The following is an 18,702-nucleotide window of genomic DNA, read 5'->3' on the forward strand; positions in this document are numbered from 1 at the left end:
CAAGTTGTGGCTTCTTGTAAAATGTGTGTGTGATCTCTTGCTAAAGCGTCAGCCCGCAGGGACATCAGTGCTAATAGTGGAGACAGGGACAAGGAGTTTTTGCCCATAGACAATTTCAAAAGGTCCACGGTTTGTGGATGAGTGGGGTGTGTTATTGTAAGAAAATTGAAGCATAGGGAGGTGTTGGTCCCAGTTTGTAGTATTTTCAATGGTGTAAGATCAAAGAAGATCCATAATAGTATTGTTTGTGGCTTCTGTTTGACCATTACTTTCAGGGTGAAATCCATTTTAGAGCCTAAGTTTTTGGCTGGGGTGACCCAAAAATGATTGCAGAAGCATCCATCACGGTCAGAGAGAATGACTTTGGGGAAGCCATGGTATGGAAAGATGGTTTTGAGAAAAAGGTTTGCAGCCTGTGGTGCAGACAATGTCTTTTTGCAGGGTACAAAGTATGCTTGGTTGCTAAAACGGTCAACTATGGTCCATATCATATCATTGTGTGAGGATGTGGTGGGGAGTCCTGTGATAAAATCCATGGAGATTTGTTCCCAAGGGCCAGCAGGGATGGGGAGAGGCATTAAAAGACCATAAGACTTACCATGATGACGTTTAACTCTTTGACATATCAGACATTCTGAAACAAATTTTGTGATGTCATGCTTCATTCCAGGCCAAAAAAAATGATCTTGACATGCAGCGAGTTTGGATTGAATTCCTCGGTGACCCATATATGGTGGTGCATGCATTTCAGTCATTGCTAGTTCCTTGAAGGGTGTTGTGATGCATAGCTTTTGCTGAAAATAGAGATAACCATTTGCCACTGTGTAGTGTTCATAGGGAAGACCATTATTGTGAGTTATTTCAAACCAAGCACGTGCAAAATGTGGATCGTGAGCATATGTGTCAGGCATAGAATGAAAATATTGCACATCACTCACAGAAATGTGATTCAAATAAACATGCTTGATTTTATCGAAGACACGTGAACGAGTAACAGAGAGTACATTTAATTCAGGTTTTCTACTTAATGCGTCTGCTACTACATTCGCTTTTCCTGGTTGGTATTGTATCATAGGATGGAAATTTTGAATGAAACCGGCCCATTGGATATGACGGTCGGAAATGGTGGATTGAGTCAGAAGATGTTTAATGGCTTGTTGGTCAGTTTTGATTAGAACTTCGGAGCCCATAAGATAGTGTTTCCACATGTCTAGAGCGTGGACCACTGCTAGCAATTCTTTATCGTATGTGATGTATTTGGTTTCTGATGGTTTGAGTTTTCGACTTTCGTAGGCAAGTGGGTGATCATTTTGCATTAATACTGCGCCTATTCCTGAGCCACTCGCATCTGTAACAACTACAAAGAAGGGTTGTGTGAAGTCGGGTAACTGCAGGATGGGGGCATGTGTAAGGAGATATTTGAGAGTGTCAAATGATTTTTGTTGTGTGGGACCCCCATTGAATGGTACTTTTTGACGAAGTAAAGTGGTCATCGGTGACGCAATGTGTGAGAAGTTTTTGACGAATTTTCGATAAAAGCCTGCTAAACCTAAGAAGGATTTTATATCATGCACGGATTTGGGGATAGGCCATGTTTTAATAGTATCAATCTTTTGAGGGTCAACAGATATTCCTTTTTCTGAGACTATGTGGCCAAAATAGTCAATGTGTGTTTGAAAAAATGTACTTTTGTCGGGATTTGCAAACAACTGGTGGTCACGCAATAACTCAAAGACGATATGCAGGTGATTTTTGTGTTCGTGCTCATCACGACTAAAAATCAAAATGTCATCAAAGAACACAATAACAAAGTCTTGATAATCAAGAAATATTTTGTTCATCATCCTAGCAAATGTGGCAGGTGCATTTGTGAGACCAAACGGTAAGACAATAAACTCATAATGACCAGACTGGGTACGAAATGCAGTTTTAAAAATATCATTAGGGTGCATACGGATCTGATGGTATCCTGATTTCAAGTCAATTTTGCTAAACAGTTTCGCTCCTCATAAGCGATCTAGGAGATCGTCTTTACGTGGGATGGGATAGCGGTTTTTGACAGTAACCTTGTTTAATGCACGGTAGTCTATACACATTCGAAAATTTTTGTTTTTCTTTTGGACTAGGAGAACTGGGGCACCAAAAGGGGATGCACTAGGACGGATGAGGCCCTTATCTAGGAGTTCAGTGATTTGTTTTTGGATTTCTTGTTGGTGCAAGGGGCTATGTCTATAGGGTGCTCTGTGTGGAGGTTGTGAGCCTGGAAAAATTTCAATTTTATGATCTAATTCACCACGAGAGGGTGGGAGGTGAGGGGGGTAATCATCCACAAAGCAATCATTATACTGTGAGAGGAAGTCATGATGTGTGTGAGAGAGAGATGATTGTGTGTGCTCGACTTCAGTAACAAATATCATGTATGCTTTGTCATCCTTTCGTAGTGCACGTTTTGCTTGTGTGTGGGATATCAAGGGAAACATAGCAAGTGATGCATCAGCAGAAAGTGAAATAGATTTGCCATTAAAAGTGAAATTCATTGTGTGTGTGCGATAGTCAATGTGTGGATTATGTTGGTGTCGAAAAGGCATGCCCAAAATGATATCAGTGGATTGCAATGGTGCAATTAAAAAATCACGTTGTTCTGTGTAATCACCAATGGTAATTGTGAGAGATTTAATTTCACGTGTGCCATCGTACCTAGTTCCTTGAAAAGCACGTTTAACTTTGTATGCAGACGGTGTGGTGGTTAAATTCAATTTTCGTACCAATTTTTCATAAATAAAATCGTGTGAACTACCATCATCGTGTAAGATAGACACACTTGAATTTTGAATTTTGCCTTTCTGACGGAGCAAGGCATGAATTGAAATTGGCGTACCTGGTACGTGAGGTGGGGTTGCGGCTGTCCAATCAGCCATGGCGTCGTCTAGGGGTTCTGATTCCTCTTCAATGTTGTGTAGGCGAGCTGTGGGTTGGCGAGGACCGGGTGGGCGGTTGTTGGTGCAGTTGGCTTCAACATGGCCGTATTGGCGGCATTTGAAGCACCAAACACCATTGCGGCATGCGGGGGGGTTGGGGTGATGATGTGTATTTGAAATTTGAGGTGCAGTGTGTGTGGGTGGAGTGGTGGGATTGTGATGTGGGTGATGATTGTTTTGGTGACGACGAGGAAAAGGGGGTGGGCGATTTTGTATGTAATTATTTGTGCGAGGGTTTGAAGTATACCTGTTGAAATTATTACCGTTGCGGTTGCGGTTGTGGTTGTTATGACTCCACTGATTGCGAGGTTCAAAATTGGGACGATTGGGGTTGTGGATGTTGCGCACTTCATGGACGATAGAGTTGATTTCTTTCTCAGCATCGTAGGCCAAGGATATAGCTTCATAAAGAGACGCTGGTTTAAGGGAATTGAGTTTTGACTGTATACCATTGGGAAGACCGTCTTCATATTTCCGTTGGAGAGACTCTGCAGGCACTTCTTCTACCATACGGAGGAGTAGAAGACGTTCCCAGAAGCGGTCAGTGTAACGAGAAATGGTGTCTTCTTGCATCCAAGAGAGTTTGGCCCAAGCCTGTCGAGCGTCAAGACCAAACTGAGGGGGTAGGAAAGAATCTTTGACCCGCTGTTGAAAACTTTCCCAAGTTGATGGTCGTTCGGCCGTTTTGCGAAGCACGCTCCACCAAAGTGAAGCTTGACCAGAAAGGTGACTAGAAGCACATTTAATTTTATCTTTCTCAGTGAAAGTAAAATAATCATCGAATTGAGTTAACCAAGACAGCACCGTTTACCAATTTTGCGACCATCAAACTTGAAAAACGTTAAAGATTTTTGACTTATCTTTGCCTCTTTGCTGGATTGTTGAGCTTCGAACGCGGCCTTCAAAATTTTGATCATACGTTCATCTTTGTTATCGTCTTCGTGTGCTCATTTCTGATCATTTGCGGCGAGGCGTTGATTCGCAATGTCTAATTCCTGTTGCAGTAAGAATACTTGTTGCTCCAAGGTCGGTGCCGGGAGAGGTGAATCACTGGTCCAGTCGGAGGGGGCACTGGCGCCGTTTGTCTCCATGATGATTGGGAAAGTTGGTAATTACGTTGATTTGCTGCAAATCCCTATCCGGGGTAGAAGGTTTGCGACGAATGAATTTGGCTAACCTGATTCCATGACGTTGAACAGAGTAAAAGAGGTCATAAGCCCAACGCCAGGTAGTGCGAAGCTCATGATGGTGCAGAGCAGTTGCAAGGTTTTTGACGTAGAAGCGATGCAGACGAGTGGGTTGTTGATGATGTAGCGGTGCGCAATCAACGTGTCGCTGGTTGTGACTGCGACATAGCAGAGGAGGCATATAATTGAAGAAGAGCGACAAGAATTACCACCATGTTTGATAGGTTCGACAAGCTCGATCTACGCGAAGAATGGTGATGGCTATCTTGCGGCTTACTTTGCAAGAGAGATCGACATGTCCTGAGTGTGTCTGATTGGGTAGCGAGACGCGGTCCGTACCATCTACATGTCAAAGAGGAAGGCGATGTATATGGGTGTGTATTCTTGCTTAGATATGGTAAAAAAACTCTCTGCGAGATAGCGTGCAAGAAAACTCTCTGTGGTAATTCCTCCCCTTTTTTTTTTTTTTGAAAGGTAGGCGGGGAAGGTCCTATGCTGTATGGTGGGCAGATGAGGTGAGAGAGAGGTTACGACAGCAGCCAGTGCATGCACGCCGGCTGGGAATCGAGGTGGTGGAGTCAGAACTGGAGAGCCAAAAGCCGACAACTGTGTGTGTGTGTGAGAGAGAGAGAGAGAGAAAAAGAGAGAGAGTTTGCATGGCAGCTGGGTGGTGCAGTTCGCGAACGGCCATGTAGAACTCTTTGGCATGCAACCAGTAAATGGTGCGGCTCTGGTAGGCGCCGTCATCGACGGGTGACTGAGAGAGAGAGAGAGAGAGAGAGAGAGAGAGAGAGAGAGAGAGAGAGAGAGAGAGAGAGGGAGAGAGGGAGAGAGAGAGAGAGAGAGAGAGAGAGAGAGAAGGGTTTTTGATGGCTCACGATTTGCATGGGCATGGGAGAGTTTAGAGAGACCGCCAGTGGGCCAAAGAGAGAGAGAAAGAGAAGCGCTGCATGGAGTTGGAGGAATCAGGGAGTAAGATTTTGTTGGCCGAGAGAGAGAGAGAGAGAGAGAGAGAGAGAGAGAGAGAGAGAGAGAGAGAGAGAGAGAGAGAGAGAAAGTCGCGATTGTAGAGAGAGATAGAGAGAGTGACTCTGTTATGGTTGGTGTCGAATGAATTGGCGGGCCTGCAGCTACGCCTTCACCTGCTTCTGATGGCGCTACTGCCATTCATCAGGCCTTCCGTCGTGCAAGGTTGTTGCTCCTAGAGTGCTACTGATTTCGCACGCTTTGGTCGCCAGTCTGGCTCGATTTATTTGGAGTTTCTTTACACAATTTAGAATCAAGATCAATAACCTTGGGGGTGTTTTCCATGGTGCTTTACTAATTTTGATTGCGGACAGTAATCACTACCGTGTTGACAACGGTAATCACTACCTTAATGGCAGTAATCTTCTACATGTATCCTGATATCCCCTTGTGTATAATTGAGCTTGATATTAACACTCGGCGGATAGTTCTGTGAGCTCTCTCAACATGGATTCTATACAGTATTGAAAATTTCTCTTCTTCTTCTACTTCTTCTAGTGCTATATACAATAAAATCCTATTTCCTATTTTGCCATGATCATATCGGGCTCTTTTGCACTCATCTTCGCTTCACTCTCACAAACGGTTTATCGTGATTACTTTAAATTAAACCCTCAAACTGATCACCATGCCATGCAACTACATATGCACTCTAATGCTTAGAATATCATGATGCAAATTATCCTATTCGCTTTTCCTCATCGCAATTTGATAAAAGATTATCCTTAATGTACCCAAAAATATCAAAGATCTTCCAAAAAACATGTCAATCAAAATAAAATCAAATGAAGCTAATTAGAGTTGTATAATTACTTGGATACCGCATTCAAAACTTCAATGACTGGTTGTTACCAAGAGCGTAATCTTCGCTCGGATACCACTGCTACAAACAGGAGTGTGGCTGCCCTGCAAAGTACTAATAATAGCGTAATACAGACCATAAAAATGATAAATCAACATACCTGAATCGTCGCATACGCACATGATCGATCTCAACTCAAACATAGAGAGATAGAGAAAAGAATAGAGGGAGGGAGAACGTGCAGGCGCACCTCTGAGAGCGGAGTGCTACGCTGGCACGGCAAGAGAGGAGAGAGGAGAAGAGAGAAGGAAGACACAAACACTGGGTGCAATCTCCCCCCGTGCAAGAGTAAGCATGTCCCTCCTGCACGTATTTAATTTATAGAGAAGTTCATGCTCAAAATTAAGTTACATCCAATTCACACTTGGGCATAAATAGTCATGGCTCATAAGGAGCTCAATGTAACAATTAATAGCTGTCTGCATCTCAACTTATAACTAAACCCTAAATACTAAGGCTTGCCACAGAAAATCCAATGGTGGCAGTTTTATTCCAAATAACTGCTATCGCTTTATTGTCCAGCACGTGCCAATCACTGATCTGCTCACACAACACCCAACAAGTGATCATATTCCACAATTCAAATCAACATTGCAATGCTTCATTAGAATATCAAATATTTCACAAATATATCATCAAAATATCAATTCCATTACATACCCCGGGGTTGAAAGACAATTGTCCTCACTTGTTACCAAAACCAAACTAGCGACAGTGGTGGCCAGACACTGGTAGAGTAGTCTAGTAATTTGGTGTTGCCTAGATCGGCGGATCTACACCAATGGTCGTGCTGCCTAAATCAAAACCCCGACATGCAAAAGCGCATGCAAGTTTGTGTGGCTCCCCTCCTCCATGGCTGTGCCTTTCCCAAAAAAAGAATCAAGCTCTTGATACCAATGTTAGACAAGGGGAACTAGAACCTAGGAGTCCACCACCCAACCACTCACTATATAGCATGGCCCCTGGCCCTTTGCCCTAGTTGGACTCCCTTTCCACATTGCCTAGCCCGGCCTTGCCCTTGTCTAGCCCGGCCTTGCTAGTGTCCTGACATGATCCTCAACGTTACTGACTTGGAGAATTTCATTGAGACAACTTAATCTAATCTCCAAGAAAATACAGCTCAGTACACTACGACATTGGCCAATGAAGCACTAATGGAATATCTGGAAAGCCAAAAAAATCAAGATGACTATAAAGATGAGGAAGAGGATGATGCTGATTGAACTCAAGACCAGAGGACTCATAAGAAGAATGATGATGATGATGGCGGTAGTGGTGGTTAGGGTGGGCACAATACAGGGTCAGCTACAAGTGGCTCAACAATCCACTGGGAGTAAACCTCCAGATCAGGCTGCAGAAAGGTCAGTTGAGGATCAAACACCACCTGATGGGGACAAATAGAATCCACCTGATTAGCAAGTTGGCGGACAGGCATACCATAGTCAGGGCAAGGGTAAAGCCATTTTGTTGGAAACTATAGTCTGACCACAATCACTTCAATGAGCTATTGACATCAAATAAGAGCCTACGAAAATGGACACATCTGCAGATCCAAAAGTTCTTAGAAGATTATTCAGTATATTCTGATCTGGAGAGATTTCATATGCTTTATGTAGGAGCCAGATGCATGGTATATGGAAGTAAGCCAACTATCACGACCAGACAGTCTGCTAGGTGCCTCCACATCCCATCTATATCCAGGTACTAAAAGGAACTCTAGAATGGGTAAATGACAAATGATGACAGAGCTGTCAATCCAGCTGCAAAGGACTTAACAACAACAAATCTTAAGTCACTGGGAATTCAAGTGGAAATGTTGTTGGCAACATGACAATTTATAGGTGCATGAAGGATATTCGGCAACAAATAAAGGAAATGCTCATTCAAATGCAAAATGCCAGGGGAGTTTTGAATCTGCAGGTCAAAGCCTTATGAAAAACAATGTTGCTAGCAGTCGAGGACTCAAGATCAGAATGACGCTTCGAGAGCAGGAGCTGCATTTGAAAGCTTTATTTCATTAATACGCATAACCAGGAAGATGATGCAGCACGAGAATTAGATGGTTTTGAATTTTCTAGAGTTTAAATGTACATGATTCTCCAGCACTCTTATATGCCATACCAGCCAAAGAAGCTGAGTTACTTCCCTTCTTTCCAGCTCTCTATCCGCCTCTCATACTGAGCCTACAGACCAGCAACGATATATTCAGAGAGCAAATATTCAGTTGAGGATCAAACACCACCTGATGGGGACAAATAGAATCCACCTGATTAGCAAGTTGGTGGACAGGCATACCATAGTCAGGGCAAGGGTAAAGCCATTTTGTTGGAAACTATAGTCTGACCACAATCACTTCAATGAGCTATTGACATCAAATAAGAGCCTACGAAAATGGACACATTTGCAGATCCAAAAGTTCTTAGAAGATTATTCAGTATATTCGGATCTGGAGAGATTTCATATGCTTTATGTAGGAGCCAGATGCATGGTATATGGAAGTCAGCCAACTATCACGACCAGACAGTCTGCTAGGTGCCTCCACATCCCAGCTATATCCAAGTACTAAAAGGAACTCTAGAATGGGTAATGACAAATGATGACAGAGCTGTCAATCCAACTGCAAAGGACTTAACAACAACAGATCTTAAGTCACTAGGAATTCAAGTGGAAATGTTGTTAGGCAACATGACAATTTATAGGTGCATGAAGGATATTCGGCAACAAATAAAGGAAATGCTCATTCAAATGCAAAGTGCCAGGGGAGTTTTGAATCTGCAGGTCAAAGCCTTATGAAAAACAATGTTGCTGGCAGTCGAGGACTCAAGATCAGAATGACGCTTCGAGAGTAGGAGCTGCATTTGAAAGCTTTATTTCATTAATACGCATAACCAGGAAGATGATGCAGCACGAGAATTAGATGGTTTTGAATTTTCTAGAGTTTAAATGTACATGATTCTCCAGCACTCTTACATGCCATACCAGCCAAAGAAGCTGAGTTACCTCCCTTCTTTCCAGCTCTCTATCCGCCTCTCATACTGAGCCTGTAAACCAGCAACGATATATTCAGAGAGCAGATGGGCTTAGAGTCTGATTGGTGGAGGCAACTATGGAATGGTTGAGCCTGCAGACCATCAACGATATATTCAGAGAGCAAATGGGCTTAGAGCTGATTGGTGGAGGCAACTATGGAATGGCTGCCATGGAATCAAGTGCTGCAAGAGGTGCTCCAGAAGACTATGGTCAATGAGCTACTTGGTGATTTATGCAACTTAATGGGCCAATGGAAAAACCAAATCAAAAGTTTCATTAAGATCACGAACTAGCTTCTGCACAACTGACAATCGAAGCATCCAAAATTCTAGAGAAAGAACTGGCTAACAAAGCAAGCTCTGAACCCCAGTTCACAGAATGGCAGGGATTTTGTATGAAGCACGCATCAAATGTAACCGGCCATTGCCTTAGGGATGCACACTGCATCCTATTGCCATAAGCTGACCATAGCTAGGCTGACAAAGGACAAGTGCACTTTGTATGATGCTGACACCAAGACATGTAATCCACTAACGCCCTATGAAGTTGAGATGAAGACTACCAAGAAGGATCAAATGGAGCAAGAGGCACTGTTCAGTGTGATTTAGAAGGAAAATGCTGAGACAACCACTACAGAGGCATCCCAAGAACCATCTAAAAAGAAGAAGGCACCTGACAAGAAGAGGGTTTGCTAGACATACACTGGTTTGAGCTACTAGTGCTCTACCACTGGCCTTTTGCAAGATGAAGTAGATCCAATGGTTTCAGAAGGCACCTTTGGAGTCCTATGCGAACCTTGGAGGACTCGATGCGCAAATACAAGAGGTACAAGCAACAGGCCATAGAGGGCTTGATGCGCAAATACAAGAGATAAGAGGAAGCAATGGAGCTACCTTTGACACCATCACTTTTCTAGAAAATTTGGTACATACCAAAAATCAAGGGAGGAGGAATGTAGAAGGCGAGAACAACTCTAAGTTACCACGGTAAGTAATCCTGCACTCTCTCTATCTTGAGTACTTCCATCTAGATCCCAAAGCCCTGTTATTGTATCTTGAGCCATTTACTGGTATACTTTGTACTTTCCAATATCACTGCCAGTTGTACTCTGATTATTCTTCTGAACATACAATCTTCGTTCCAGTCTGTGTCTATTGTCATTTTATTTCCAATTATGTCTCCCAATATTCTGACGTCTAATTTGAACTTTCCAAGTCTGATATCACTAACTCTAAGTACCAACCTGGAATAGCTGTTTGAACATATTCCAATGTGAGCTGAGCCATCTGATGCGCTTAAACTCTGGTGCAACTGCAAATTCGGACACAAACCCCCCCCCCCCCCCCCCCCCCCCCAAAATCAAATCAGAGACATCACCTTTGCAAGCCTTATCACCTGAACCACCTCACTCAGGTGTGCTTGTTGAAAACTCCGGGAGATGTGTTTCTTTTATGATGCAACCGCCAGATTGTAAATCTGGGTCGGTTTACTAAGCGCGAGCAGATTGGTAAATTTGGACAGTGTCGCAGGATCAAGGGCCCACGATGCCCACGCTCCGTGAAATGGGCACGGGCCATTGTGCCGATACCCGTGTGAGATAGTACTGAGGTGATCATTTCATCTCGTTAAGTCTAAGCAAGCCATCCATCGAGAGATTTCACTCGGGGCAACAAAACAACGATGGAAGAGAATACCATCGAACATACGACGTAACACACCCCAAGCGGCAAAATTCTTGTTCTTTTCCATCACTTCAACAAATGCAGAAGTGCGTGTGGGACTCCTTCAACGGTTCTGTTCACAATCACAAGAGCTTCCGAAATGCAAGCCACGGGCCATCACGGAAGACATGCTGGTGTTCGTACGGTTTCACTAGCTAGTTAAGTGTGCTATTCAATTGAATCTCTTGTTACTCCGATCTAGCGTTAGCATACAGCATACAGACACCCAAAACGTCTGTCTTCTACAACAAAATTGTAATGCAAATGATTTTGTAGCATAATACACCATATATGCTGCATCACCTTACAACCATCAATGTATTAATGACATTCTTAAGTAACCAAACTAGAATCAGGAAGTAAAGCACAACCTAGAAAACCGAGTCTGAATTCTCATAGCAGGGTGGTCATATGTGTGTGTGTGTGTGTGTGTGTGTGTGAGAGAGAGAGAGAGAGAGAGAGAGAGAGAGAGAGAGAGATCCACTGGCTCAAACAAGCCTTTTGTCAGGCCCCAACTTTGATATGCTATTGGACATAGTTACACCACTCAAGCCAATCCAAAGAGAAACCCACAAGTTTATACTGGCAGCTTTACTTCGCGTGTATTCCTACCCACTATACTATACACAAAAGGGGCGGAGCAGCGCCTGGGGCATTTGTGATGCCTGCCCCTTGTAAGTTAAGAACTAACTGGAGATAGAGCTTCAGGTGATACTTTGGCCTCTTGTAGACCTTCCAAAACCTTCTTCATTCTAGGCCTCTTCAACGGAGATGCATTCGTGCAAGACACAGCAACCTTCAAAACTGCAAGCATCTCCTGGCGAGATGCAAATGATTGGGTGCTTATCCTTGCATCCAAAATCTGCTCAGGCATCTCCCCACGTGACGATGCTCCATGAACCCATCTTACAAGATCCAGCCCATCCCCAAAAGACTCATCGACAGGGCGACGTCCAGTCAGAAGCTCCAAGAGGACAACACCAAAGCTGTAGACATTGCTGGCTAGGGTCACACGCATCGTGAATGCATACTCTGCATGGTAAGCAAGCAATGCCATGTTAGTAACCATAAAGCAATGCCATACTAAGAACCTTAAGGCACAGTAAGCAAGCAATGCCATATTAAGAACCATGAAGCAATAACGCCATCCTGGTTAAGCATCCATGTTGGCAGCCATGCATCAGAATGGTAGAGCGACAGCTCCTTCAAGCCTACCATTGAGTCATAGAAAAACACAACTGTGCAATTTATAGCAAAAGAAAAACATCTGCACCAAATGAGAAAGCACCATTGCACTGTTTTAAGTATGCAGCGAAGAGATTTATTCACCTTAGATTTCCAAGGAAGACCTATATATATGAGACTAGCAACTAGAATATCTATCTGAATAAGAGAGAAGTAGACCTTTTTTAACTAGATTTCTAGTGGCTAAAAGCGAATAGACCTAATTGAGCAGCAAATAATCACCACATGAGCAATCCAAGATTATAAATTAAAGTGTTCACCCTTAGAAAATACTCTAGCCCAAATCGACAAATGTTTGAACGAAAAAGAAAGCCACAAAACAATTTTCAAAGAGAGTGCACGCCGCAGCAATCAGGCAGGGAGATCAAGGAAAGTAGGACAAAGGAAAACAAACCCGACCAAAGCAACTGTGTGTTTAAAGACTATAGAACATAATGGCAAAAGAATAAGGTGATCAGCATTGAAACTATAAAAACAACAACAAAGTGCAACTGAAGGCATTGTATAAAACCTGTCCAAGAAGCGACCAAAAGAAGAAATCAATCCTTCAATTCAGTGGTGCAGAAAAGTCCAATTGAGAACATGTGTACATAATAAAAGGACTTCAAAAGCATTAAAAAAAAGGGTTACATGAGGTCCACCCAATTCAAAACAAGGATCCTTTACCTGGAGCAATGTAGCCAAATGATCCAGCTACCGCACTAATGCTGCCAGTATGCTTGGTAGGATCCAACAACTTGGCAACCTCCACGTCCCCAACCTTCACTTCGAGGTTCGGACCCAAGAAAATGTTGTTTGAGCTCACATCCATGTGCATCATTGGAGGGTTGCAAGAATGGTGAAGAAAAGACAATCCCTGAGCTGCTGCTATGGCAATTTTGTACCGGGTAGACCACGGTAGCAAGCTTTCGAAATTTCTGTGAAGTTTTTGACTAAGACTATATGCAGGCACAAAGTCATAAACGATGACGGCGAAGTCATTCTCTAGAAAATAGCCGACCGGCTGCATTATGTTCTCGTGAGAGAACTTCCATATCTTATCCAACTCAAGAATCATCCTCCTTTGATAGATGAGGACTCCTTTCTCGGTAGAGTTGAGCTTTTTGACTGCCAGTACTAAGCCAGACGGCATGACTGCCTTATAAATAGTACTGAAGTGACTTGTGCTGATGATATTTGCATTGCTGTTAGTTGCTTCCTTCATGCTGTCGAAATCAATGGCTTGTTCAATATCATCAGAGAAGAGGCGCCTGACAGCAACTGCTGGTGTGGGATCAACTGCTGCTCCGAAGTAATGCTTGTGCATTACCCCGATAACTATGCCAGATATGATAAGCAGAACAACAAGGGCACAAGCAATGGCAATCCCTGCAGCCTTCCAAAAAGTGTGAGAATTGCGCTTCTCTCTCGATGAGGACAATGACCCTTCGCATGGACGGAGAGGACCGCCACATAGATTAGGATTGTTGGCAAAGCTGCTAGCGGTACTATTTGCAAGAGGACCAGTCATTGGTACGGCACCAGAGAGTGAGTTGTCAGCAAAACTCCAATTCAACAAGCTGAACATGCTTCCCAATTCTTTTGGTATAGGCCCGGTGAGATGATTGTGAGACAGATCCAGTAAGACAAGCTTTGTTAGTTTTCCGAGACTCGCAGGGATAGTCCCTGTGAACTCATTGGAGCTGAGATTAAGGGAGATTATTAAGTTGACCAGATCCCCAATCTCGGTAGGGATACTTCCATTAAATTTGTTGTGTCCCAACTGCAAATCCAGAAGCCGCTCACACTTCCCGATTGAGGGTGGAAGACTACCATCTAATGCATTACCGTCCAGTTGCAAGTATTCAAGAGACAGCAAGCTACATATGTCAGATGGCAGAGAGCCGTTCAATAGGTTCCCACTCAGATGAAGCTTACTCAGATTCTTGCATTTTACAAGTTCTTGAGGGATGGCACCTGTAAATTTGTTATTCGAGAGTAAAAGCTCCTGCAAGTTCACAGCCTCACCTAACTGAGAGGGAATGCTACCTGATAATTGGTTACTGGCGAGGTTAAGAAGGCTTAAACTCTTCCACCCACTAATATTTGAAGGGATTGTCCCATTTAATCTGTTGTCATCAGCAACAAAGTAAACCAGATTTTGTAAGTTTCCAATGCTATTGGGTATTGAACCCGTGAAATTATTTCCGCCAAGTCGTAAGGTCGTGAGACTATTGCAAGTCCCCAGATCTTCAGGAATTGTGCCAAATAGTCGATTATTGTCAAGGGTAAGAACCAATAGCTTCTTTGATGTGCACATATTGGCTGGGATAATACCTGTTAGAGAGTTGGAGGCTAGATTCACTGACTGGAGAGTAGACATCACCATTGAGGGAATTGTGCCGTCGAGCTTGTTTTGATAGGCTGAGAAATTCTTCAGATTTGGAAACAACGTGCTTATGCCTGCCGGAAGTGAGCCTGTGAAGTTATTCCTTGAAAGAGACAAATCTGTGAGTGCAGTTAGGCGCAAGATCACCTCTATGGTTCCAGTGAGCTGATTCGACTCAAGGTTGAGCTCTTGAAGGGATGTAAGGTTGCCAAATTCTGCAGGAATACTTTCCGTAATCTCATTCTGCGACAAATCAAGAACTTGGAGCTTAGGGAGCTTCCCTAAGCTGGCAGGTAAGATCCCTCCGAGCATATTTGAAGCAAGATTTACTGACAACAGAGAAGAGCAGTTGCCCAGCTCGGGAGGGATGGAGCCATTGAGCGAGTTGTTGGAGAGGTCGAGTGCAGAGAGTGCCTGCAGAGTGTCGATTTCTGCCGGAATCACCCCATTCAAATGGAAGCCGGAGAGATGCAGTTCTTGGATGTCTTCTTTGGTGGATGTGCAATTTACCCCCCTCCATGTGCATAGGTCAGAGTTGTTTGTATCCCAAGAGGACGAAGCCGAGCCTTTGAGCTTCAGCAAGAGTGTGCGCAGGGCATCCTTGTCAAGGGCCTCAGTGTATGTTAAGGATAAGACCAAGAAGAAGAAGCAGGCGCAAAGAATCACTCTTACCAGACATGGAGCAGCGGTGATGCTCACGCCCATTTCACAGAAAACGATGGAAGTGGGTTTGTGTTCGTAGTACAATTCGGGCAGAGCACTCGCCAGAGCAGAGAATTGAAGGCCCGCGTGAAGTCACTTCTACTCTGCTCGCGCCCCTTCACAGATCTACTACACGCTTCAACATCCTCTTCTCTCTTCTCCTTCATTCTCCATTACAGAAGACTCTGGAAGCTATTGCACGTGAGATCGAAGGAAGAAGAGAGCGGCTGAGTGATACACATGGGAAACAGGGGAGAAGATGATAAGAGCCAAGCAGGAAGGGGTGGACACTCACTCGTGAAATGGAGGGAGGTCAAGACTGTTTCCAGGGCTCAGAGGAGGCGGCCCAGCGGGTCAAAAAGCGCAGAGAAGAGGGAAGCAGAGGCACTGTTATGGGTCCCAGCCTTCCAGGTCCGCCATAGCCAGGCAGCGCGGGCCTTCTAGAGGACCAAAGTCTAGAGAGAGAGAGAGAGAGAGAGAGAGAGAGAGAGGGGGGGGGGGGGGGTCTCATCAGTCACAACACGCATTGTTACGGCATCTAGCGGGACCTCACACTAGAGAGCGAAGTTCGTCTGTGTTTGTGAGAGAGTCTAGAGAGAGACTCTGGACGGGGTCACGGCAGTCTGGTCACTGGTGACCAGAGAACGAAATACTAGAGAGAGAAGGGGGACTCGGGAGAGAGAGAATCAGTCAAAAGTGAGAAGACTGCTTTTTTTTTTTTTGAAAAGAGTAGAAATATATTTGATTAAAACAAAAACAGAGATAAGTACATCAAGGCCCACAGGCTAGGGGAGGGCAGCCCTAAGAACAAAAGGTTACTTCATAACCTTCAGGATGTACTCCATCATGAGTAGTCTAGTGAGGGAGAAGAACCGAGGGATAATTTTATCCCATTTCTGCCAATTCAGCGCTCTTTGGAGGGATGAGATAGAGATAGATTGGGGAAGAGTGTCTTTAATCCTTGAACATAGGGTTTTGGCACATCTGCCAAGTTCATATACAAGCTGACCAGGGTGGGGTGTTGGGGAATCAAAGGTTACAGCATTCCTACAATTCCAGATGAATCAGATAATACAACCTCTCCATTTATTCCAAAGGGGAATATCAAGACCTTTACATTTCCCCAAGAGCAATTACTTGTAGGTGATTAAGTGAGAGGAGATCTTGTAGCAGCAGGACTTGATAGCATCCAGAAAAGACCTGTTGAGAGGACAGTTGAAGAAGAGGTGACAATGGTCTTCAGTATGCAGGTGACATCTTTTGCAGATTCCATCCCCTTTACCACACCTTCTAGCTTTCTACCCTGTCCAGCAAGCATGGTGTATTAATAGCCAAAGTAGAGTACCCTCCTTAATGGTGTTAGCAAATGCCCATATGCAGATGAACCTGTAGGACCACTGCCTGCAACTCCATTGGAGCTTCCATCTAGAGTTTAGCTTTCTCTTTAGCTGCTCTCCTACCCCTTTTTGCTTCTTGAAGGCAGAATAGATTTGACTGGCTATTTGAGGAAGTTGGGCAGACTTTTCAGAGGCCCTAGCAGGAAGACGAAGCTGCCTTGTTACCACATGAAGTCTGTCCAAGCACCATATTGCATCAGTTTGAGAGACATGAAACTGCCTTTGAATTTCCCCTACATCCTTGATAGACTCTTCCCTGAAAAGGTCACCCCAATTCAGAATTCCAGCCTTAAAGCATTTGTGTGCTCTTCTATAGCATCCCAGCTTTAGATTACCTGCACAAGGACCAGTCCAAGGAGAATCCTGGAGAAAGAAATGCTTGCTAGAGGAAGAGTGTTAGTAAAATGCCATTTTGATTTCATGATTTGCTAGGAGGACCAGAATTTGCATATGAGCTTGGAACCATAAGGAACAAAGTCCTTGGAGGAGAGGATGATGTCCCTGAGTGACAAATTTGATCAGGATTTGTAGTCCTTTAGCTTGAATTTGTGAATGGTTCTTTTAATTAGTATTGCCCAGTAGTCCGATGAGTCCAGACTCCTCAAGATCCATTTAGCTCCCATCTTAATTGATATAGTGTCCAGATCAAGCAAACCCAGTCCTCCTGCTTCCTTGGACAAGCAACATGTAGACCAAGCAACTTTAGGAACTGAGCTGGTTTGTTCATCATAACCCCAGAGAAAGGACCTGAATATGGATAGAAGTTTTTTAAACTGGTATTTGGCTGGCATCCAACAGGACAAAAAATATATTACTGAAGGTAGCAAGTAATGGTTCAGGATGAAGATCCTGTTTGAAAAGGAATCTTGCTTGTCCCTCCATTTGAAAACTTTTTGTCTGACTTTGTTTAAGACCCACTCCCACCTTTGGTTGAAGGTTATCTTGAATCCCATTGGGATTCCCAAGAGCCTAAAAATTTGCCTGTCTTGTATTTGAGAGCAACCAACAGCAATCACAACAGTAGGAATGTCTCCATCTGAGAGTCTGAACCCTATTTTGGTATGGTTGATGGAGGAGCCACTGGCTAGACAGAAAACAGTTAGACAATCCCAGAAACTACTGGTACTTTGTTCATCATTTGACATGATAGCATTCGTGTCGTCAACAAACTGTTGGAGACAGAGAGGATTAGCAGCCCCAGGTATGTTGATGCCTTTAATGTGCCCTTTGTCTAGAGCATCTTTCACAAGCCATCCCAGAGCATCTGAACTTATAGCAAACAAAAGTGGGGCTACTGGGCAGCCCTGCCTTATGGACCTCTTCAGGGAGATGCAATTAGTCAGTTCACCATTCACTGCTACTTTAGCAAGAGCATTGCCAAAAAGAACTAAAATGAACTTTATAAATTGTTTACCAAAGCCAATATCATGCAAAGACTGAAACACAAAATCCCACTCAATCCTATCATAGGCCTTGTCAAAGTCAATTTTGAAGAACATGAAATGTTTCTCGGACTCCTCAGCATATTCAAAAGTTTCCCAGAGAGTAATAATAGCATCCAATATGAACGTGTCTTTGATGAACCCCTTTTGTTCTGGAAGTATGATGGTCTTCATGATGGGGCTGAGTCTTCTAGCAAGAGCTAAGGCAAAGACCTTATAAGCAGAGGTCAGACAAGTGATGGGTCTCCAATTGTTTACGTCCCCCTTATCCCCTTTTTTGTGTATAAGCTTAATGACCCATGTATTCATTGAGGAGGGGAGGGCTCCTAATTTTAAAGCCTCCTGCCAGACTTTCATCAAGTGAGGTACTAGGAAGTCTTGATACTCCTGATAAAACTCATTAGGCAGGCCATCAATGCCTGGAGATTTACCTTTTTTCATAGCACAAATGGTTTCTTTCAGGTCCTCTTCTTTGAGGGGTTGATCCATCATCTTGGACAGGCCTTGAGGAACCATATGCTTCCTTATTCTTGCAATTTTAGCCCTTGTCTTAGTGATGTCAACCCCCCTTTAGGAGGAGCTGAAAAAACCCTGGTGAAGAAGTTATGAACAGTTTTCAGATTCTCCTGATGAGATTGAGACTCAATTCCAGATTCATCCTTGAGAAAGGGGATGAAGTCCTTAATTATTTTCTTTTTTAACAAGTCGAACATGTTTTTATCAGGAGTATCTATCATCCCAGCC

The 18,702-nt window shown here is 43.7% G+C and overlaps 1 protein-coding gene across 1 annotated transcript; it reads right to left on the minus strand.

Annotated features, from left to right (window-relative positions):
* Window positions 1-11,288: 11,288 nt before the first annotated feature.
* Window positions 11,289-15,597, minus strand: LOC147441618 (Leucine-rich repeat protein kinase family protein). Its single transcript, XM_086483196.1, has 2 exons — window positions 12,716-15,597; window positions 11,289-11,836 (listed from the first exon to the last, which is right to left on the minus strand). The coding sequence occupies exons 1-2, from the start codon at window positions 15,120-15,122 to the stop codon at window positions 11,484-11,486; spliced, it is 2,760 nt and encodes a 919-aa protein (XP_086339322.1). The 5' UTR covers window positions 15,123-15,597; the 3' UTR covers window positions 11,289-11,483.
* Window positions 15,598-18,702: the final 3,105 nt, after the last annotated feature.

This window comes from Adiantum capillus-veneris, chromosome 15 (assembly GCF_014529385.1).
Source record: "Adiantum capillus-veneris isolate H3 chromosome 15, ASM1452938v2, whole genome shotgun sequence".
Classification (NCBI taxonomy): Eukaryota; Viridiplantae; Streptophyta; class Polypodiopsida; order Polypodiales; family Pteridaceae; genus Adiantum; species Adiantum capillus-veneris.

Bases quoted from the DNA above. Each gene is read 5' to 3' on its own strand.
- LOC147441618 (XM_086483196.1), bottom strand. From the start codon at position 15,122: ATGGGCGTGAGCATCACCGCTGCTCCATGTCTGGTAAGAGTGATTCTT. The intron at 11,837-12,715 runs GTAAAGGATCCT...CTTACCATGCAG, and splicing joins ATTTGGCTACATTGCTCCAG to AGTATGCATTCACGATGCGT.